A 20,374-nucleotide genomic window follows, 5' to 3' on the forward strand; every position below is an offset into this window, starting at 1 on the left:
TGAGTAACAATTCTGTGGCCCTAACTAACGTTTCTGTGGCCCTAAGTAACAGTTCTGTGGCCCTCAGTAACAATTCTGTGTCTGTCCCTGAGTAACAATTCTGTGGCCCTAACTAACGTTTCTGTGGCCCTAAGTAACAATTCTCTGGCACTCAGTAACAATTCTGTCTGTCCCTGAGTAACAATTCTGTGGCCCCAACTAACGTTTCTGTGGCCCTAAGTAACAGTTCTGTGGCCCTCAGTAACAATTCTGTGTCTGTCCCTGAGTAACAATTCTGTGGCCCTAACTAACGTTTCTGTGGCCCTAAGTAACAATTCTCTGGCACTCAGTAACAATTCTGTCTGTCCCTGAGTAACAATTCTGTGGCCCTAATAACGTTTCTGTGGCCCTAAGTAACAGTTCTGTGGCCCTCAGTAACAATTCTGTGTCTGTCCCTGAGTAACAATTCTGTGGCCCTAACTAACGTTTCTGTGGCCCTAAGTAACAATTCTCTGGCACTCAGTAACAATTCTGTCTGTCCCTGAGTAACAATTCTGTGGCCCTAACTAGCGTTTCTTTGGCCCTAAGTAATGATTCTGTGGCCCTCATTAACAATTCTGTGTCCCTGAGTAATGCTTCTCTGTCTCTAAGTAACGTTTCTCTGTCCCCAAGTAACGTTTCTGTGGCCCTAACTCTGTCCCTAATACAGAGCGGTCTGCCTCTCTTGAATGACTGGAGGCAAATGAAGAATTCTAAAATGGCCGCTATTTATAGCTCGACCATTACACAGTGCTGGCTGGCTGGCTGCTGATTGGCTAATGCGATCACATTAAGGAATGCATTATGGGTCAGCGCGCCTTGTCTGCGCGCCTTCCCAGACATCCCCGCTCCGTCGCCGCACATGTCCGCCGCCATTTTAGGAAAAATTTTCCAATATTCGATTCGAATTCCACTTCGCCTACTTCGATTCGCTCATCTCTAGTGGTGACCAGTGCGTTATGGAGTACAGTGCATTGCGGTGTCCAGTGCGTTACAAAGTATAGTGCATTGCGGTGTCCAGTGCTTTACAGAGTACAGTGCATTGCAGTGTCCAGTGCGTTACAGAGTACAGGGCATTGCAGTGTCCAGTGCGTTACAGTGTAAAGTGCATTGTGGTGTCCAGTGCATTACAGAGTACAGTGCATTGCGGTGTCCAGTGCGTTACAATGTACAGTGCGTTACAGAGTACAGTGCATTGCAGTGTCCAGTGCGTTACAGAGTACAGTGCATTGCGGTGTCCAGTGCATTACAGTGTACAGTGCATTACAGAGTACAGTGCGTTACAGTGTACAGTGCGTTACAGAGTACAGTGCACTGCGATGTCCAGTGTGTTACAGAGTACACGGAATTGCGGTGTCCAGTGCATTACAGTGTGTAGTGCATTGCGGTGTCCAGTGCGTTACAGTGTACAGTACATTTTAAATATTGTATTGTTTTTTCCTGTTTTTTGCACTACAAATAAGATATGTGTGGTGTGCATAAACATTTGTTCATATTTTTTCAAACCATAGTTCGGCCCCCCCAACAGTGTGAAGGTTCGTGAACTGGCCCCCTGTTTAAAAAGTTTGAGGACCCCTGTTATAGAGTCTACTAACTATGGTATATATATATTTGACAAATGATCGATCCTGATGTAATTACTGTCTATCTCATTTCTTGAGGTTCTAAAATACCAGAACAATTCACATACCCCCTAAATGACCTCTTTTTGGAAAGTAGACAGTTCATCGTATTTAGTAAGAAGCATGGTGAGTTTTTTGAAGTGGTAATTTTTTGTAACCATTTTTTAGGAAAATGTAAAAAAAATGTTTTTTTTTCACAAAGTTGGCATTTTAACAAGTTGTTTCTCACACACAGTATAGGCATACTTAGAATTACACCACAAAACACATTTTGCTACTTCTTGTGATATGGTGATACCACATGTATGAGTTTTTTTCACAGCAAAGCCACATAGAGAGGTCCGAGTGATCAGAGACAATATGATTGGTATGGCGGTGATCAGGGTCACTGTAACTGGTGCGGTAGTGATTAGGGACACTGACTGGTTACAGCAAGTAAAAAAATATAAATGTAAATAAATATTTTGAACATATATTTTTTTTTAATTTTTTATATTTTTATATATTTGTTTGATATTTGTAATATTTTTTTTTTATATACAGTCACTAGGGCAGTGCAATATTACTATAGTGATACTGTACTACTCTGCGGAAGTGATCACAATTTTTTTTTTTAGTATTTGTTTATCCTGCATAGTCAAGAGTGTTCAACTTTCAGTTATTGAACTATAGCTTAGGACTAGCCTCCTCACCATACGTGGCTCTAGGCGACTTAGTCATTATTCTCTTGATACCAAATTCTCTGTCGCCTTTTGCTGCTCAGTTTCAGTGGTGGCATTCCTGCTATATTGTTTGATGTTTGAAACTTTGTATGTCAAAAACTGTTCTGCACTGTAATATCCTATGAGTATTCAGTTCTTATAGTCTCAATATATTTTGTCATTCCACTCCAAGATCTTCAGTCTCATTTCAGGATGATCCTAGGCTACTATCCAAATGTTATCAGTCTTTGTCTATTGAGGTGTATACCTGAGGTGCCAGAAGTGCAAAGGTCTTTGGACCCAATACAACCAGACCTGTGGAGTTAATGCTACTCTCGAAAAGTGGCCTGGTACAACAATTGGTGATAGGCAGTCACAGATCCCACTGCTGCACACTCTAGAGAGTGCGCACAAGTGGGCAATGTGGGGTGACAAACAGGTATGTGCACCTACATTGGTACTGCTCCTGTCTGGCCATTTCTATACAGTGGCTTGACGGGAGTTGATTAAAATGTTTGGCCAAATCATTACTGATCAAACTTTTCAGAACTTCATTCATCTCCAGCAACTAACTGGTACTCCAGCCTTTTCATTATTTCTAGCCACTCTACTTCATGTGTGATCAAGAACAGAGGCACTCTGCATTTGTGAATGTTACCATTTGCCTGAATTTTTCCTTGCAATTCTTTCTGTTGTGTGGATATTCATGCAATGTGATATACTGTACATAACATTTCTGTCATTTTATCTGTGAAATTATAAACTCTGTTTTTAAATTCTTAAATAAAAGCTTTCCATCTCAGCATAGACAAAGTACTAAAATACTCTGCATGGAGTTGGTACAATATTTATTTTTTGTTTAAATAATACACTCTAATGTTGATTAAAATCTACTTGGTGTCTCCCTTTAAAAGCGCAGTCTAGTAAAAGTGCTTAAAACTGTCAGTACAATATACTAACCTTTTCTGTGAAATACAAAAATGTCTTCAATAAAAGCTGCTTAGTGTCTCCCTGTGAAACTGAGATCTACTTAAATACTGTGCATAGAGCCATTATAATATTTCTGGCATTTGTCAGTGAAACAGTACACTATAATATAGATTGCTTGATTAAAAGTGGCCTGGTGTCTGCTTGTGAAAGTGTGCCTTAGTAAAATGCTTGCAATGGATGCATTGAGTTGATGCAATATTTTTGTCTTTGTTCTGTGAATAAATACTCCTCTATTATTTATTTCTTGATTAAAAGCTGCCTGGTGTCTCCCTTTCAAACTGAAGCCTAGTAAAAGTTGCTTACGTAGCTTGCCTAGAGTCATTAAAGTTTTTGGCTTTTTTTTGTGAAATAATACAATGCTAGTTTAATTTCTTAAAGAAAAAGTAAATAAATGAAATGAATGGTGTTGCTCCCTGTGAAAATCCAGCCTAGGAAAACCTTCTTACATAGCGTATGTTATAAAAGCACTACTCCACCTTAACAAGCAATTCTTATCCTGCCATGTGTCCATGTCTCAGTTAGGAAATCATATAAAAGTTTCACTCACCAAGACTTTCCAAACAAAGCTCAGTCGGTTTTAACAGGTACTTTATTTCAAATTCTGTGTGTTACACATTGTATAACACCAAACTATTCACATAACATTCCCAAGCTTAGCTGAGGCTATTGTAATATGTCCTGAAATCTTGTGGTGAACAGATTGCAGTCAAATTATGTCCCTGGTTTGAAATACTGTAAGGGATTTCCAGCAAGACGAATCGAGATCGGAAATGCGCATAGGAATTCCCGGAGAAGAATTACTGGTTGTGCGCATGCGCACAGAAATGTGCGATCGCGCACCTGCACACGCACGGCGAAGATTGGCACCAGACAGCCTATTTAAAGAGTGTCTCTGCCCATGTTGAGTGCTGACTGGTCTTCAGCTCCCCCATGTCCTGCTTGTTCCTGTGCGATTCCTTTGTTTCCGACCCGGCTTGTTCCTGACCTGACTCTGATTGCTCTCCTGATACTGGTTCCTGACTTTGGCTCTGCTCCTGACCTTGGCTTTCCTTCTGATTCTGTACTGTGCTGTCCAACTGTTGATGACCCTGGCTATTCCCATGACACTGCACCTGTCTCTTGTCCTCACTACCTGCCTTGCTCTGGTGCATGCCTGGCAATCTACAAGACCTTCTCTGCTTGCTTCTACTGTGCTTGAATCAGAGGATCATCAGCTTTCCAAGGTCATCATCTGCAAGAGCTGCAAACAACAACCACTGGCGCTCTTGTCCCCCTGGTCCCTAGACTCCCTCTGTTCCAATTCCAGCGGGGTCAGGGCTAGTGACACAAGTGAGTCCGATCTCATCATTTCAGTCTCCCATCAGGTACGTGACAAATACTTTATATGCAGAAGAAGGTACTAGCATTCAGGCACTTTTTATTTATAGAACTTTATAGAGAACAATGAAACAATGAAAGTCCACACGATATTGCATTATTATTTACACATTGTAAAGTTATAGCTGCTCTTAAAATATGAACAAAATATCCAATAACACCAGAATATACAATGGTCTATCAGCGTGGCACAGCCAACATCTCGTATTCGCGAGGCCTGGAAGCATTACTGTTGGGCTCTGGTGTAATGTCTATGTACTTTCTATCCACAGTGGGTTTCAGACGAAATCTTTGCAGAATAGTTGTAAAAAAGAGGAAGAGTTCCATTCGAGCCAAACCTTCCCCCAAACACACACGTTTTCCTGGGAAAGAAGAGAAAAAATGATCAAAAACTACTGATAAAAGCTTGAGCACCACTTGAGGGCTTGGTTTGAAGGTAAGTCTGTTATAATGTGGAAGCATGTGGTGCATACTAGCACATTATGACTTAAATTGCCAGAAGGCCCACACTTTTTTTATTTTAGCATTTTATTACCATTTGAAAGTCTTGGTACACTTCCAGGACCCATTGTCCAATGCTTACCTCTGTCTACTCATTGACTGTTGACATAAATAGGATAGTAACTTATAAAGTCCTGAGCATCATGCTATTTGGTGGGACATGAGGTGCAAAGACTGACTTGAAACCGGACAGTTAGAGAAATGGAAGCACAGGGCTAAGTGCTATATACTTTCTATTGCAATCATCTCTCCTTGTTCCAGTGCGTAGCTCTATTGAGGGTCTCTCGAGTAGGAGAAAAGGCATAGTTATTAAAAAAAAACTACAGCTACAGTTCCTTGAAAAAGGATTCATACCCCTTGAAATTTTCCACATTTTGTCATGGTACAACCAAAAACGTATATGTATTTTATTTGGATTTTATGTGATAGACCAACACAAAGTGGCACATAACTGTGAAGTAGAAGGAAAATGATAAATGGTTTTCAAAAGTTTTTACAAATAAATATCTGAAAAGTGTGGTGTGCATTTATATTCAGCCCCCCTGAGTCAATGCTTTGTAGAACCACCTTTCACTGCAATTACAGCTGCAAGTCTTTTTGGAGATGTCTCTACCAGCTTTGCACATCTAGAGAGGGACATTTTTGCCCATTCTTCTTTGCAAAATAGTTCAAGCTCTGTCAGATTGGATGAAGTGCGTCCGTGAACAGCAATTTTCAAGTCTTGACACAGATTCTCATTTGGACTTAGGTCTGGACTTTGACTGGGCCATTCTAAAACATGAATATGCTTTGATCTAAACCATTCCATTGTAGCTCTGCCTGTATGTTTAGGGTTGTTGTCCTGCTGGAAGGTGAAGCTCCGCCCCAGTCTCAAATCTTTTGCAGACTAAAAGGTTTTCTTCTAAGATTGCCCTGTAATTGGCTCCATCCATATTTTCATCAACTCTGACCAGCTCCCCTGTCCCTGCTGAAGAAAAGCATCCCCACAACATGATGCTGCCACCATGGTGTTTCATGGTGGGGATGGCGTGTTCAGGGTGATGTGCAGTGTTAGTTTTCCGTCACACATAGCGTTTTGATTTTTAGGCCAAAAAGTTCATTTTCTCTTCCCCTTCTTCCATATGTTTATTCCACTTAGCTTCTTGCAAACTGCAAATGGGACCACTTATGGCTTTCTTTCAACAATGGCTTTCTTCTTGCCACTTTTCCATAAAGGCCAGTTTGTGGCATGCATGATGAATAGTTGTCCTGTGGACAGATTCTCCCAACTGAGCTGTGGATCTCTGCAGCTCCTCTAGAGTTACTATGGGCCTCTTGGCTACTTCTCTGAATAATGTTCTCCTTGCCCGGCCTGTCAGATTTGGTGAATGGCCATGTTTTGGTACGTGTGCAGTGCACCATTTTTGGATGATGGATTGAACTGTGCTCCGTGAGATGTTCAAAGCTTAGGATATTTTTTTATAACCTAACCCTGCTTTAAACTTCTCCACAACTTCATCCCTGACCTGTTTGGTATGTTCCTTGGCCTTCATGATGCTGTTTGTTCACTAATGTTCTCTAACAAACCTCTGAGGGCTTCACAGAACAGCTGTATTTATACTGAGATTAAATTACACACAGGTGAACTAATTAGGTGACTTCTGAAGGCAATTAGTTCCACTAGATTTTAGGGGTATCAGAGTAAAGGGGGCTGAATACAAATGCACGCCACACTTTTCAGATATGTATTTTTAAAACATTTTGAAAACCATTTATCATTTTCCTTTTACTTCACAATTATGTGCCACTTTGTGTTGGTCTATCACATAAAATCCCAATAAGATACATTTACATTTTTGGTTGTAATATGTAAAGGTGTGGAAAATTAAAAGGGGTATGAATACTTTTTCAAGGCACTGTATAAGCTATTGGTACTGGTTATTACTGGTATGAGTTAGTTTTGGGGGATTGTAAGGATGCTGCTTAGAATGCTATTAGTGATAACTACACGGATTTAAAAAGTGTTAAGAGAATAAAATAGAACTGTAATCTATGTATTATAACTGTGTATTCAAATTTGCATGCTGGGAGTAGGAATTCCAACAATGTAATCTAATCATTCTAACACCTTTCATAGGAGTCCAGAGGAGGAGGAGGTGTTTAGGTAAACTTTTAGAAGGGTGAGAACACACTCAGAACCTCAACAGTGTAGGTTTCATTTATCAAAGCAGAGTTCCATCTGAAAAAAAAATAAAATAAAAGTCAGCAGCTACAAAAACTGTAGCTGTTGATTTTTAAAATACAGCCACTGACTGGTCCCTCAGTCCAGCAGTGTCCTCACCACTGCTTGATTCACTGGCTGTCTTCTTTCCCTGGCGCCGGCATCTTTAGTGTGGGCACTTGGTTGTGATAGCTTGCGGCGTCACAGCCGGGTGCCCACTGTACATGTGTTCTGGGACCTGTCATGTGTCTCAGAAGACTATGGGGAGGAAGGACAACTTCCACTTCCGCTCACCCAGGCGATCGCAGCGGAAGTGGGAGCGGGTACCTGTCAAATTTGGGTATCCACTCCCCCTCCACTCCCCAAAGGTGCCAATCCTTAATGTGGTGTAAGGGACAAAGCATTAAAGCGGAACTTCCCCATTTGTGGAGCAGGTGGAGCTCCGCTTTAACAGCTAAATAAGCAGGATGAGGTTATGAAAGAGACAGATGAGAGTTTAAGTCCTGAATAGTGACATCACTCTATAGCTAATAGTATGACAGGGGTGCTCAGATCCCAAGAGGGGCTGTAGAAAATAGTCAATATTTTGGCAAGTAAAACAGTTCATATGTAGGTTTCAAATAGGTAGTTAATTTTAGTTGAAGTTTCACTTCAAAGCAAAATCTATTTTTCTGACTTTTGCATTGACTTTCATATTTTATATGATACCTCTTTCATATATTTGTTTCTATAGTACATACTGAGATTTTTAGGCTTACCACTTGAGGGGGCATTGCATTTTATTAGGCACTCAACATTTTCTGCCTTTTGGAGAAAGTAGTGAGGGATTAAAGTAAAATAAACCTTCCTTTTTTTAATTAAAATAACAAACATGGTATACTTACCTGCTCTTTGCAGTGGTTTTGCACAAAGCAGCCCTGATCCTCTTCTTCTGAGGCCCCCTGCCAACACTCCAGGCCCTTCCTGTTCAGTAGGTGCCCCCCTGGAAAGTGGCACCTATGTGGGCTCACTCCTGAGCCTTCTTGTCGGCCTCTATTGACAGCCCCACCCAATACTTTGATTGACTGCAGAAGAAGCCAATGGCTGCCACTGCTATCAATCTGCCTAATGAGGAGGGAGACAGTGACGATGTGCTCTCGTGCATATCACTGTATCGGATCGACCATAAGTAAGAATAAGTGGAGGGCTGGGGGGGAGGAATCCTGCAGCACAGAAGGTTTTTTACCTTGATGCATTGAATGTATTAAGGTAAAAAAAACCTTAAGGCTTTAGAACCACTTTAAAACCTCTATCTTTGGCTATGGCTCCCCATCAACTCAACCTACCTTACATCAACCAGAGAGCGCCACTTGCCATTTACAGTGGAGCCGCATATGCCTGTTAGTTGCATGTAGAACTATATTAAAAAAATACATGTTAAGCATGAGTTGAAAATCCTAATCTATAGAGATTAACTTGACCTGGAACATTTCCATTCCATTTCTCCCCAACTTTTCACAAATAGATGGCAAGGGTTCATATAGTTTGCTTTACCAACCGCAGAAAGAGTCAGTCTGATGTCCTCAATTCATTACATGGATAAGCCCCCTGCTCCAATACTGCCACATTAAGCTTCTGCTCTCCCGCATGTACTACCCATTTACATTTACATGACTTTTCCTCTCTCTAATGTGCCCTTTGGCCCCTCTCCTGGTCATGTTCTTGATACCAAGGATGCATAATTAAGGATGTTGTCTCTAATCCCTGTTGACTTCTTGTACTTCTTATCATGTTTTTCTGCTGTCTGTTTACAGTTGGAAGATATCCTCCTCTCCAGCATCTTCTCCTCTCTCCCGCTCCCCATCTTTGTGGCCTCTTACCTTCAGTGGAACTAGTTGGAAGTAGCTATCTAGACAAGCTCCCTCTGGGGCTGTTCTACACTATAGGACTGGTGGCAACTCTTGGGCAACCTTATATCCATCCACTCCTTCAAGCCACATTGAGGTCCCCTCTTTTAATTATCTTCAACGAGCTGTGTGAAGGTAATTTGGTGTAGTTGGTGGATATGTATTTGAAAAGGAATTCCTTTTATTGGTAATATAATGCTTGAGTCTAGAACCATTGTTCCAACTTGTACTATGGTTGAGTATTTCTGACAAAACCTAATAAAGAATATTTAAAAAAAACCCTATCTCTATTTTTATGCTGTTTGTTTTTAACTTGAGGGAAATAAATTCACAAGAATGCCCTGGGGATGCAATAGGAAATAAAAGGAAATATCTCCAAACTAAGAGGAATTCCCATCTTAGACAGTTTTGTCCAGAACATTTGTCCCCACTGGGAGACTGACTTGTACCAATTCTTTTATTATTTCTCTTGCTCTGGAGACAACACTAAAATTTTTGATTTTCCATCTCTTTTTTATGACTGATACTGGTCACCAGTACAGATGAGGAGAATAAATCTCCCCAGTTACAAACACCAATAAAAACTTGACATCACAATTATTTAAACCATAAAAACATGTTTTGCTTTTCATACACTTTTAATTTGACCTGTCATTTACACCTGTGCTGGCAGTTTTTTTTTCTGTATTTTTATCATAAATGTGATTGTCAGTTGATATTTAAAATTAGTGATACAAAAGCAAAAATGTAGATATTGCAGATACCTAAATTAAAGAATTGTGTCTGTAGAAAATAATGGTAAGATTAGAAATAAATGCACAATATTAAATTCACAAAGCTTCAAAGATGAGGATCTTTATTTTAGCCAAATGACTGCAAAGATAAGATCCCATTTGAGTGAAGCTAAAATGCATGTAATTTGTTGAATATAAAGATTCTTATCCTGATGTGTTAGCTTTGTAAACTAAGCCTGTATTCTGGATGGAAAACAACCATGGTTTAAATTAATAACCCACTGTATATCTAAAAATGATTAGCTATACTTGCTGGTACCTGCTGAAAATGGCATGAAGGCGTCACTCTTCTTGAAGGTGCCATTCTCATTTAGGAAATGTCCAGGGTCAAATTTGTCAGGGTTTTTGAACTGTTTGGGGTCCTTTAATACTGAAGTTAGAATTGGAAGCACCAAAGTTCCCTAAAATCAAAAAATTAAATTAGCTAACGGAAACAGATGCAGGCAAAAAAAGGTAGTATTAAAGAACTACAAAAAAGTACTAAATTAGTAAATAATTAGAATAGAAGAACATATTTTAAAGCCTAGAAGAAATGCAGTCTGAAGCCTATGGTAGAGCATTACAGGGCAGCAAGCCAAACCTCCAACTATGTCTTCACACACCCATGCTACATCAGTACTAGGCCTGATCAGGAGTCACAAATTCACTTTGTTTCACAAGGCCTTCTCTATTCAGTCATTTCAAGTTTAGTCCATATATGAATTCTATCCAGTACCTGAGGCCCATAAGAAAAGGTTAACCCAGATGGTGGGTCAATACACCCAGGAGAACCTTTCTGGCCACAGCCACCGATAGACCCTTCATTACTAAACCACCACTCACTGCTGATCAAAGTCAGCTGATAAAACTCACTTTCCCCAAGGTAATAGCTACACCATTAACTTCTTAGAAAGAAGCTTAAAAAAAGCATCAAAGAAGCATAAAAAACAGCGCTTTAATGTGTGTTAAAATCAAAGCAAGTGTAATCAAGCCCAAAGGTTGGGGATCACAATCTTCCCATGCCAGAAGTCAACTTTTGTAAGTTACTGGCATAATGGATTTGGAAGAAGAGCATGTCTGAGTTGATAAAGTTATTTCCAAAGTAGACTGTCTAATTCCAGCATGAATTACTGTATGACGTGAATAAATGTATCTCTCAATGAAAGATATGCAATGTAAGCAAAGCTTGGTAGCTTTGTTTATGTCCTCTATGTACCCTCCCTCTCCACAAAAAGCTGATTGCTTGCAGGGGCTGACATTATAGGTCTCTAGTGCATGCACAACAATCAATTATTCATTAATGTCTTACCAGTGAGGAGGCGGTAACAAGTGCTTCTGGTGCACAGAATCAGCTGCTATTGCATATGGTGGTTTTTGAACATTTTGAAAAGTCTTGCTGTAAGCACAGCTGATCCTTCACTCTGCTATGGAACACAGGGTACCATCACAGTACTGATTGTGCTGTTGTTAGTGCTGGCCAAGTGTTATGGTGGGTCCTGACACTGGAATGATTCTTGTGAGGGTAGGAAAATTTGGACCTCTTGACCTGCCGTTCTCAAAGAATTACCTGCCCATCTAGTATAAGAAGTAGGCCTAATAAATTGATAGATAGATAGAGAGATAGATAGATAGATAGATAGATAGATAGATAGATAGATAGATAGATAGATAGATAGATAGATAGGACCTCAAGTGAACTATACATAGTTGTCTACTCCCGATCCTCACCTCACTCACCTCCACACAGTAGGTTTTTACATGATTTTACAGAACACATCCGGAATCCATCTTCCCCTTAAGGGCAGGTAAGCTGGTCTATTCATGCCATCGGTTTGTGATCTACACTTACTCTCCTCTTATTTCTCTTCTTCTTTTCTCCCCACCCTCCTCCCCTTTTTTTTCTTTCCACCTTCCTTTCTCCCTTCCTTTCACCCTTGTACACTTTCTCCGCTCCTCTTTTCTTTCTTCACTTCATTTACCCCTTCATTCTCCCTCCCCCTATTTCTTCAATTGTCTTATCTCCTCAGCCTCCACCATCCCTGGAGAAATATTAATTCTCATAATACTGCCCCCTTTTAGATATTCCCTCCAGGTGCTACATCCATCTACCAAACTTGCTCAGCCACCGCGCACTATGACCTAATCTAGACCTACCACTAGACAGGAAACTATCAAAGCTGTCTCTTTAAATGTGAAAGGCATCAATATATCAAAGAAACATAGTAAAGTACTATCCTCCATGTTTAGCCTCAAAGCTGACATAATTTTCTACTTTTATCCAAACGCCTGCAATGGCAGATTAATGACTCCCTTGTAGATGAACAAGGACATTATCTTTATCTTGAAGGATGTCTCCAGGGGAATCCTGTGACCCTAGTCAACATTTACAGCCCTAAAAATGCTCAAATGGTATTCTTTAGAAAGCTTTCATGACTCCTTACAAGCTTTCAATTGAGCCTTGTTATACTAGGGGGCGACTTTAATGTTCCCCTTCACCCCCTGTTAGACACCTCTTTTGATGCTTCATCTCTCCCCTACAGAGCACTTCGTCCAATCAAAATGCAAATCCAAGATCTTATTCTCCATGATACATGGCGCAAGTGATAAGGACTTTACTTTCTTCTTGGCCCCACACAACAGATATTCAAGAATTGACTATCTATTTTTATCACAAAAAGATCTCCCCTTTCTTTTCTCAGCAACTATTGAACCAATGTTCCTCTCAGATCACCACCTGATTACACTTACATTAACCTTCACAGATGGCAATTAGATTCATCCCTACTGACAGTGGAAGAGGATGTAAACCATATATGTTTTTGTTCACAGGAATTTTTTGCTGGAAGTTACACCCCTGATGTAGCTCCTATTACCCTATGTGAAACACATAAGTGTGATATTAGAGGAAGATTACTGGCGCTTATGGCAGCTCAGAAAAAGTCACGGTAAGCCCACTTCATGGATCTTCTCAATAAAATATGGTCCCTAGAAGTGGCCCATAAACAATCCCAAGCACAACAAACATACATGGACCTACTCCAGGCTTGAACACTCCTCCTTTGGGAGCTTGGATGTAAGGTGAGACAGAATTGTTCTTTCCCAAAAGCTCTTTTACAAGCACAGTAACAAATGTGGTAAACTCCTAGCTAGAGCCCTTCAAGTTAGAAAAGCAGGAACAACTATCCATCTTATTAAAGATACCCAAGGCCGCTCCAATGTAGCTACTACTGACATTGCATCTCAATTTGAAAAGTTGTACTCTGACTTATACAATCTACCTCAGATGCCTGGGGAGTCCAAAGGTAGTCACCACAGGATCACATTAATATAAGACTTCTTAATACAGCCCTAAACCCATCTCCAGAACTAATGCATGACAGCTGGAAAGCCTCATTACTGAAGAAGAGCTCAAACAAGCTATTAAACAAGAGTTCAATTCTCAATCCTCTCTGAAACATCCATCTCATAGACTGTTAGAAGCCCACATCACAGTCATATCAAAAGAGGGGAAAGACAATATGTTGATAGCCAACTATAGACCTACATCGCTCCTAAACTTATATATTAAGCTATTTGCTAAAATATTGGCTAATCGCCTGTTGTCATTACCTCCCTCCTTGATTGTGAAATACCAGTTAGGCTTTATCCCTGGCAGGGAAGCCAGGGATAATACTATTAAGGCTCTGAACTTACATCACTGGCTCACGTCGTCGAAGCAATGTAGTTTCTTCCTGTCCCTTGATGTGGAGAAGGCATTTGACAGGGTGGCCTGGGACTAAATGGGAACTGTCTTACACTCAATCGGACTTAGAAACCATATGTTCAACTTTATAATGTCCTTATATGACACACCAACTGCTAGAGTCCGAGTCAGAGGCCACTTGTTGAATGCTTTCTCCATCAATAACGGCACACGACAGGGTTGTCAACTCTCACCAATCCTCTTTGTGCTCACGCTAGAGCCACTTCTATGTCATCTTCGAGCCAATCCAGACATACAGGAACTGAACATTGCCAACCATACCTACAAAAATTAGGGGCATTCGCGGATGACATATTACTATTTTCTAGGGAACACCACATGACCCTCCCAAGCCTTTTACATCTTTTTTTTTCTCTTTTCTCTCTCTCTCCCTTCTCTTTTTCTTCTCTCCTCTCTCTTTTTCCTGTTCTCATCATACACTAGCTCTAGGCCTTTTAAGCCAAAACCCTCTTCGCATAGGAAGTGTTTCTCCTCCTAGGACCATATCTAAAAGAGAAGATATCTCCTCCCAAACACCTGATTCTCCTTTACAGGAATGAGCTTCCAGACTTTGCCAAACATTCTGTTCTCACCACTAAAGCATATGTTTAACTTATTTCTTACATGCTACAGTGGGCTCTTTATGGATGTTGAGATCTTTTGCTATTCATAAGCCACCTGACAAATGTATTTAATCTCAAAGCTGATGTTTTATGAATTGCTTTGTTTGTCATATTTGAGACTATTAACATGTTCTAATTTCATGAATAAAGTATTGTTGAAATAGATAGATAGATAGATAGATAGATAGATAGATAGATAGATAGAACACAGAGACATCTCCGATCATCTTGGAAATCTGAGAAGAGCACCTTTGGAATATGATATCCTCTAAACATGGTGTCCTTGCTGGCTGCATGGGGTAGTCCTCCTGGTACAATATCGGCAAATCTCTGGATCTCATGAATGACAGCATCTGTATATGGCATCTTACTTCTGTCCTCTGCTGATGGACAGCGATCACTGCCTATCACATTGTCAATCTCTTTATGGATATTCTCTGGAGCACACAGAAAGAAAAGAGCATGGAAAGATATTAGATGTTATGAAATCTGTAATAATTAATTTATATTGAATCAGTAAAATTTACACATTAGAAATAATTTGTGTGTGTTTTGTCACAAGCTGAAAAATGCAGCAAAGCCTATGAATATATATGAGCTCCTATGAGTATGTAACATGGTAACGTTATAGTGTTTTTAAGTTATAGTGTGTTTTTCCAATGCTGAGCAAATTTTTCCACATTTCAGAGCAGGATACAAGGGGGTCATGCTTTCTCTGCCACACAAGCATAGGGGACAGTTTTTTTTTTGTACATTTCTATAGTTAGTGTTTTCTGAGAAAGAATAATTGCAGCCATATATTTGTTGAAAGATGAAAAATGACTCAAACTGTTCCAGATGAATGTGAAAACATTCAGTGAGCTACTTACGCTATCCAGTAAACAGCAACTGTGGTAAAGCCAGAAAATTTCCCAAAATGACAGCAAAGGCATCCAGTGTGTCCCTGCATTAAAATTATCCAACTACACAAAAAATGGCAACCGTCCCAGCCTATAATCTGCCTTAGCAGTAAGGTGCACATGGAAGGGCAATGCACATTGCAAACAAACAAAAGGATTTCCCAGCAACACTTACCAGCCAGCCTACAAAACAACCAATCTGGCTGGTAAGTGTTGCTATCATTTTGGTATAGCTGGGCATCACGTGTGTCCCTGTACCTTTAAGGAGGGATGGGCTCCTCCAGGCACACCTGTCTTCAACGTATCCATTTATACATGTGCTTCTACTATGGAGGCTTTGGAAATTTTAGTTAGGTCCACAGTATACAGAGGACCCTTGATGTGGGACTGTTGTTTACACATGTATTTGCAAATGTGTGCAAATAAAACCCTCAGTTTTTAACACACACTGTCAGACAGGGCCTAATTGGTTGTTTCACAGGCTGGCTGGTAAGTGTTGCTGGGTATTCCTTCTGTTTGTTTGCGATAGGCCCTTACTCAGCAGACAGGGTTTGCTTTCTTTATGCATGTCCAAGTTAAATTTTTCAGTTTAGATAGGGCAATCACCCTTATTGTTCTGGTAGGAAAAGATGGCATTACCTTGTATCTCAGGGTATTTGAGTAGTATCAAGAAGGCATATCGCAGAGTTACACTTGTAGTCTCAGTTCCGGCAAAGAACAGGTCAATTACGGATCCAAGTAAATTATCCCTATGAAATTCTGTTTTTGGGTTCTTTTCCTGAAAAAATTTTTCAAATTTATTCTAACAAATGGAACATAAGGATACCACAATGCAAGTAAATACCTACTAATCCTAAATTGGGCTCCCATCCTGGCTCATACTGTTTTTTGTTTCCACCTCTTTCCAGTAGTTTGGAAAGCTGCCATTAGGGAAGAGGCATTGGACTAATCATTAACCTTTTACTAGAGCTCTCACATATTAATCATCAATCAGTGCCCTACCAGGAGTACCTTTTAAAGTGGCAAACTACCCTAGCAAGTACAACAGAACCACTTATAGACACAGCACAACATGGCATCAAATGACATTTTAGTACTTCTTAGAAGGCATGCAATAAAAGCTGAAATAACACATTATAGCATTCCTAGATTAGAAAAGATATTCTAGAGATTCTAGATCAAGAATTAAAATCAAACTCACCTCTTCCATTTTTAAGAGAAAGCAATCTATAAAATCACGGGGACAGTTTTCATCCAATGTCTCCTTGTGACCTTCCACCATTTCTACTATAAACTCTTTAAGCTTTTCAAAAATTTGAAAAAGTTTCTGGTGAGGGCCTGGTACATGTCTCATTAAGGTTGGGAACAGATTAAGAAGCTGAAACAAAGTTTTAATTGAGGTGTTAAATAATGAGCAATACATCTCCCTTACATTGTAAACATTTTGGACTTTACCAAAACAAGTCTCCAATAGAATTTTTTGTCTATTGCTAACCTACTGCTATTGAAATTTTTCTCCAACCAGTGCTGGGCATCAGATGTCTTGTATATGTACAAGACTAAAGTTTAAAAAAGTCATGCTGGGTCCTATTTGAAATGGAGCACAATACTGTCTTCCGCAGGACATCACAGTGATTACATTACTCCATTTATGAATATTATGTTTAAAGCAGAATTGTGGGCAAAATTTTTTTTTTCAATGTAGAGTAAGGAAGGGTTATAACCCCTGTCAGTTTATTTTTTACCATCTGTGTCCCATTGAGGAGATATACCTTCACTTCCTGTCCCATAGCCAAAACAGGAAGTGAGAGGAAATCCCTGAAAATTAGGGGAATCCCTTGAGGACCCCCAGGTCACCAGAATTAGTGACCCCTTTACAAGATATCACCGCTATTACTTTTGTGGGGACAACCCAAAAGAAGAAGGTGAATCTCTGTAACGGGGGCACAGACAGCAATAAAAACTGACACTTTTTCCAATCCATTTCCACTCTATCCAAGACCAAAAAAAAATTTACCTTTAGTTGTACTTTAATTCATAAAATGTAGGGCACGGTGGGAAGCCTACCATGTCCTGCGAAGTGTTCTCTGCATAATGATATAAAGAACACTTAAGATAGGAGGAGAGGCCTGTCACATGAGCTATCAAAGTTGCATGACATGTTTTTGTCTCCGCTCAGCATTTTTTTGAATGGATCTTCAATTACTTCACTGTTCTGAAGAAATCCTCTTTTGGTCCTGTGGCCATTGTCTCAGAAGGTAATGGGAAATCCATAATATTTAAATTGTCATAGCAACAGCAGGAGAGTAAATCTTCCAATGAGGTAACCTGTTCTGGTGAACAATCTCTAATATTTCCTTGCTTTAGACAAATTACATTTTTAAAATTAAATCCAGTGACACAATATTGACAACGACGACTTTTATTAGGGTTGACGCAGGAGTGGAGCAGGAAGTGGGGATAATAGTAACAAAACATGCTACACCACATGTTAAGTGTGTCCAGTTTGTGCTAACAGTGGGAGGGGTTTAAAAGGGTATGGTTTAATAAGACCTGAGCCTACTTTGCTCTGAGTGCATAACACATAGAGTGTAGAGGCCAGGGGCAGACTGACAACTCATGGGGCCCCTGGGCAATAGGGGATCATGGGGCCCCTGTGTCCTTGCCCAAACTCAAAAAAGCCTATGAAAAAGGTACCAGGGGCATCTCATGGGGCCCCCTACTGACCCTGGGACCTCGGGCAGTGCCCGAGTTTCCAAATGGTCAGTCCGCCCCTGGTAGAGGCCAAAAGTAGGTAAAGCACAGAGTTCCTCACAAATAAAAATTCCTCCCACCTCCCAATATGTTATCCCACCCCCACCCCCCATTGAAAAAAAAACAGCTCTAGCACAAATTCTCTCCTCCCTAAATTGTACTCATCAGACCTTGGCATTGCATTGCTGGTGAGTCCCTACAGTCCACCACCTGCTGGTGAGCTCACTCCCCTAATTCCCAGTGGTAGCACTTGTACAGTTGAGGCATGCACCATATACTTGCAGGGCAGGGAAGAGTCTGTGCCTTCAGATCAAACATATCACCTCTCCAGCACCCCCATGCCTCTCCTGAATTTAGAGAATATGGCATCACTATAAAATAACTATAATGTGTACATACACACAATTGTACAATATCTACATTTACCTGGCTTAACCGGGAGTTCACCAGGATCACAAATTCTTGAAGAAGATTCAAAAGGGTCATAAACTTCTTGTCTTCGTAGTCGAATCTTTCTCCAAATACAATGGAGCAGATGACATTAGACACAGCCAGTAGTAGTAGATGAGTCGGGTTTATTGGTTTATCTGGTATTATGCAAATATAATCATTCAGCATTTTCATCTCCAACATCAATATCTAGAATTTAGAATACCCTTTGGGACCTTGGGCACTAAAAGATACTAAAAGATTACACTTCAGGCTGGCATAAGCAAGGTGGGGTTGATTTACTGAAGGAGCAGAGCATGTTTACTTTGCAATGTGTATTTTCACCTGGGTTAATAAATGAAGAGAAGCTAGATGCAAATTTGCTATGCTATTCGGTCAGTCTTTTACTTCTTCTGCAAAGACCATATAATTTTTGTTTTAACATATTGTTTTTAAAATTATGATCTGTGACTATTTAGTAATTTTACCTGATTTCTTTGTGGGTTGGTAATGGTCAGTAGCAAAAGCGGATCAATAAAATGCCGACCATAGATGGTTCAAATCTCTGTCTCTTCAGCAGGAATCGGCCAAGAATCGAACCATGCATAGGAAGGCTGAAAGTACCCAAGTGAGCGATCGATCAACTTGTGTACAACCAGCCTGCTGGATTTTACACACAATTATTGCTTGCGGATGTTGTAGCCACTAGCAATAATCTCTGTGTTCTCCCGATTGGGATGGCTTTCCCCCGCTGGTAGAACACAATGACTCAACAGGAGGGATTCCCCTATCAACACTCTGTGTTGATGAGGGAAATAAGCGAATGTCTTTCCTGCGAATTTGCTCCGTTTATGGTCTGCCTTACTCTTTGTAGTTTTATCACAATGTAATCTCTCTCACTTTGCACTGCAACCTTTTCCAGCCCACAAGACTGGGAGGTATGGTTGTGGATGGATTCTACCTGATGATTGTTATATCAGCTACATAGCATATCCCTGCCCAGCATTTCAATCAACTCACTATTTAGCTGTGGGTAGATGACATTCTGGAAGTGTAGTCATTTTAAGGCAGAATGCTTTTGAATGCAAACTGCCCTAGGTAATGCCCACATTTGATTCTGAGCCCCATCGCTAAAAGAACTAAAATCCAGTGAAAGAAAAGGGCCAGCAGGGACAGTAAGCTGGAGAGGAAAGGGATAGATGAGGTCATCCTCCACTCAGGATATGAGATGGGGTCTTTAGATTTGTTGCAGCTTCACAATTTGCAGTATGCACTTCCAGATAGTCATCACCAAATCAGATCATGCTGTCTCATGAGCATCTTTAGAGGAGGTGTTAGAAAATGAAAAATTTGGATCATAAGGTTGGGTTATTCCATGTAAACTTGTGTTTAGGTTCACAAGTATGCGAATTCAACATTATTTCAACTTGCCTTTGTTCTTCATAAATCTGTCCCTGAGACATTGAGCTTCCTCCTGGATCCTTTCTTCTATACTTCTCTTTCCCATCCCAAAATTTCTCAATGTTGTCAGGGAAAATCGACGCATTGTCTTCCATCTCTCTCCATTGCTCACGATGATCCCTAAAATATTTGAAAGGTTTTGTACATTGAAGACCCCAAAAATTCAAACATTTGAAACAATAACCTTTCGACTTCCTCTGCTCTCCCTGAATGCCACCAGGAACACTATCGATGTGGAGCTTGTGGGTTTTCACTTTCTTTGCATGGGTTTCCCTCTATTATGTGAAAATAAATTAATAATTTAGGTGAAAAGCTTCTTTTTTGGAGCCCACACTGACAAGAAAAGCAGGAAGGTTTTCACCTCCTGTGTTTGGGAATAATTTATGGAAATGTCACAT

The 20,374-nt window shown here is 40.2% G+C and overlaps 1 protein-coding gene across 2 annotated transcripts; it reads right to left on the minus strand.

Annotated features, from left to right (window-relative positions):
• Positions 1 to 4,789: 4,789 nt before the first annotated feature.
• Positions 4,790 to 20,096, minus strand: LOC149437899 (cytochrome P450 2H2-like). Of its 2 annotated transcripts, XM_089660500.1 has the most exons (8): positions 19,947 to 20,096; positions 18,534 to 18,673; positions 18,287 to 18,307; positions 16,534 to 16,710; positions 15,972 to 16,110; positions 14,683 to 14,870; positions 10,349 to 10,490; positions 4,790 to 5,070 (listed from the first exon to the last, which is right to left on the minus strand). In XM_089660500.1, exons 1-8 carry the CDS (start codon positions 20,059 to 20,061, stop codon positions 4,889 to 4,891), a joined length of 1,104 nt encoding a protein of 367 aa, XP_089516626.1. In that variant the 5' UTR covers positions 20,062 to 20,096; the 3' UTR covers positions 4,790 to 4,888. The 2 variants fall into 2 exon arrangements, with proteins under 2 accessions (XP_089516626.1, XP_089516625.1); XM_089660499.1 differs by lacking the exon at positions 18,287 to 18,307 and having other exon boundaries at positions 18,513 to 18,673.
• Positions 20,097 to 20,374: the final 278 nt, after the last annotated feature.

Source organism: Staurois parvus, unplaced genomic scaffold (genome assembly GCF_062004578.1).
Source record: "Staurois parvus isolate SC_StPar_1 unplaced genomic scaffold, SC_StPar_1.0 ptg001249l, whole genome shotgun sequence".
NCBI classification, from domain to species: domain Eukaryota; kingdom Metazoa; phylum Chordata; class Amphibia; order Anura; family Ranidae; genus Staurois; species Staurois parvus.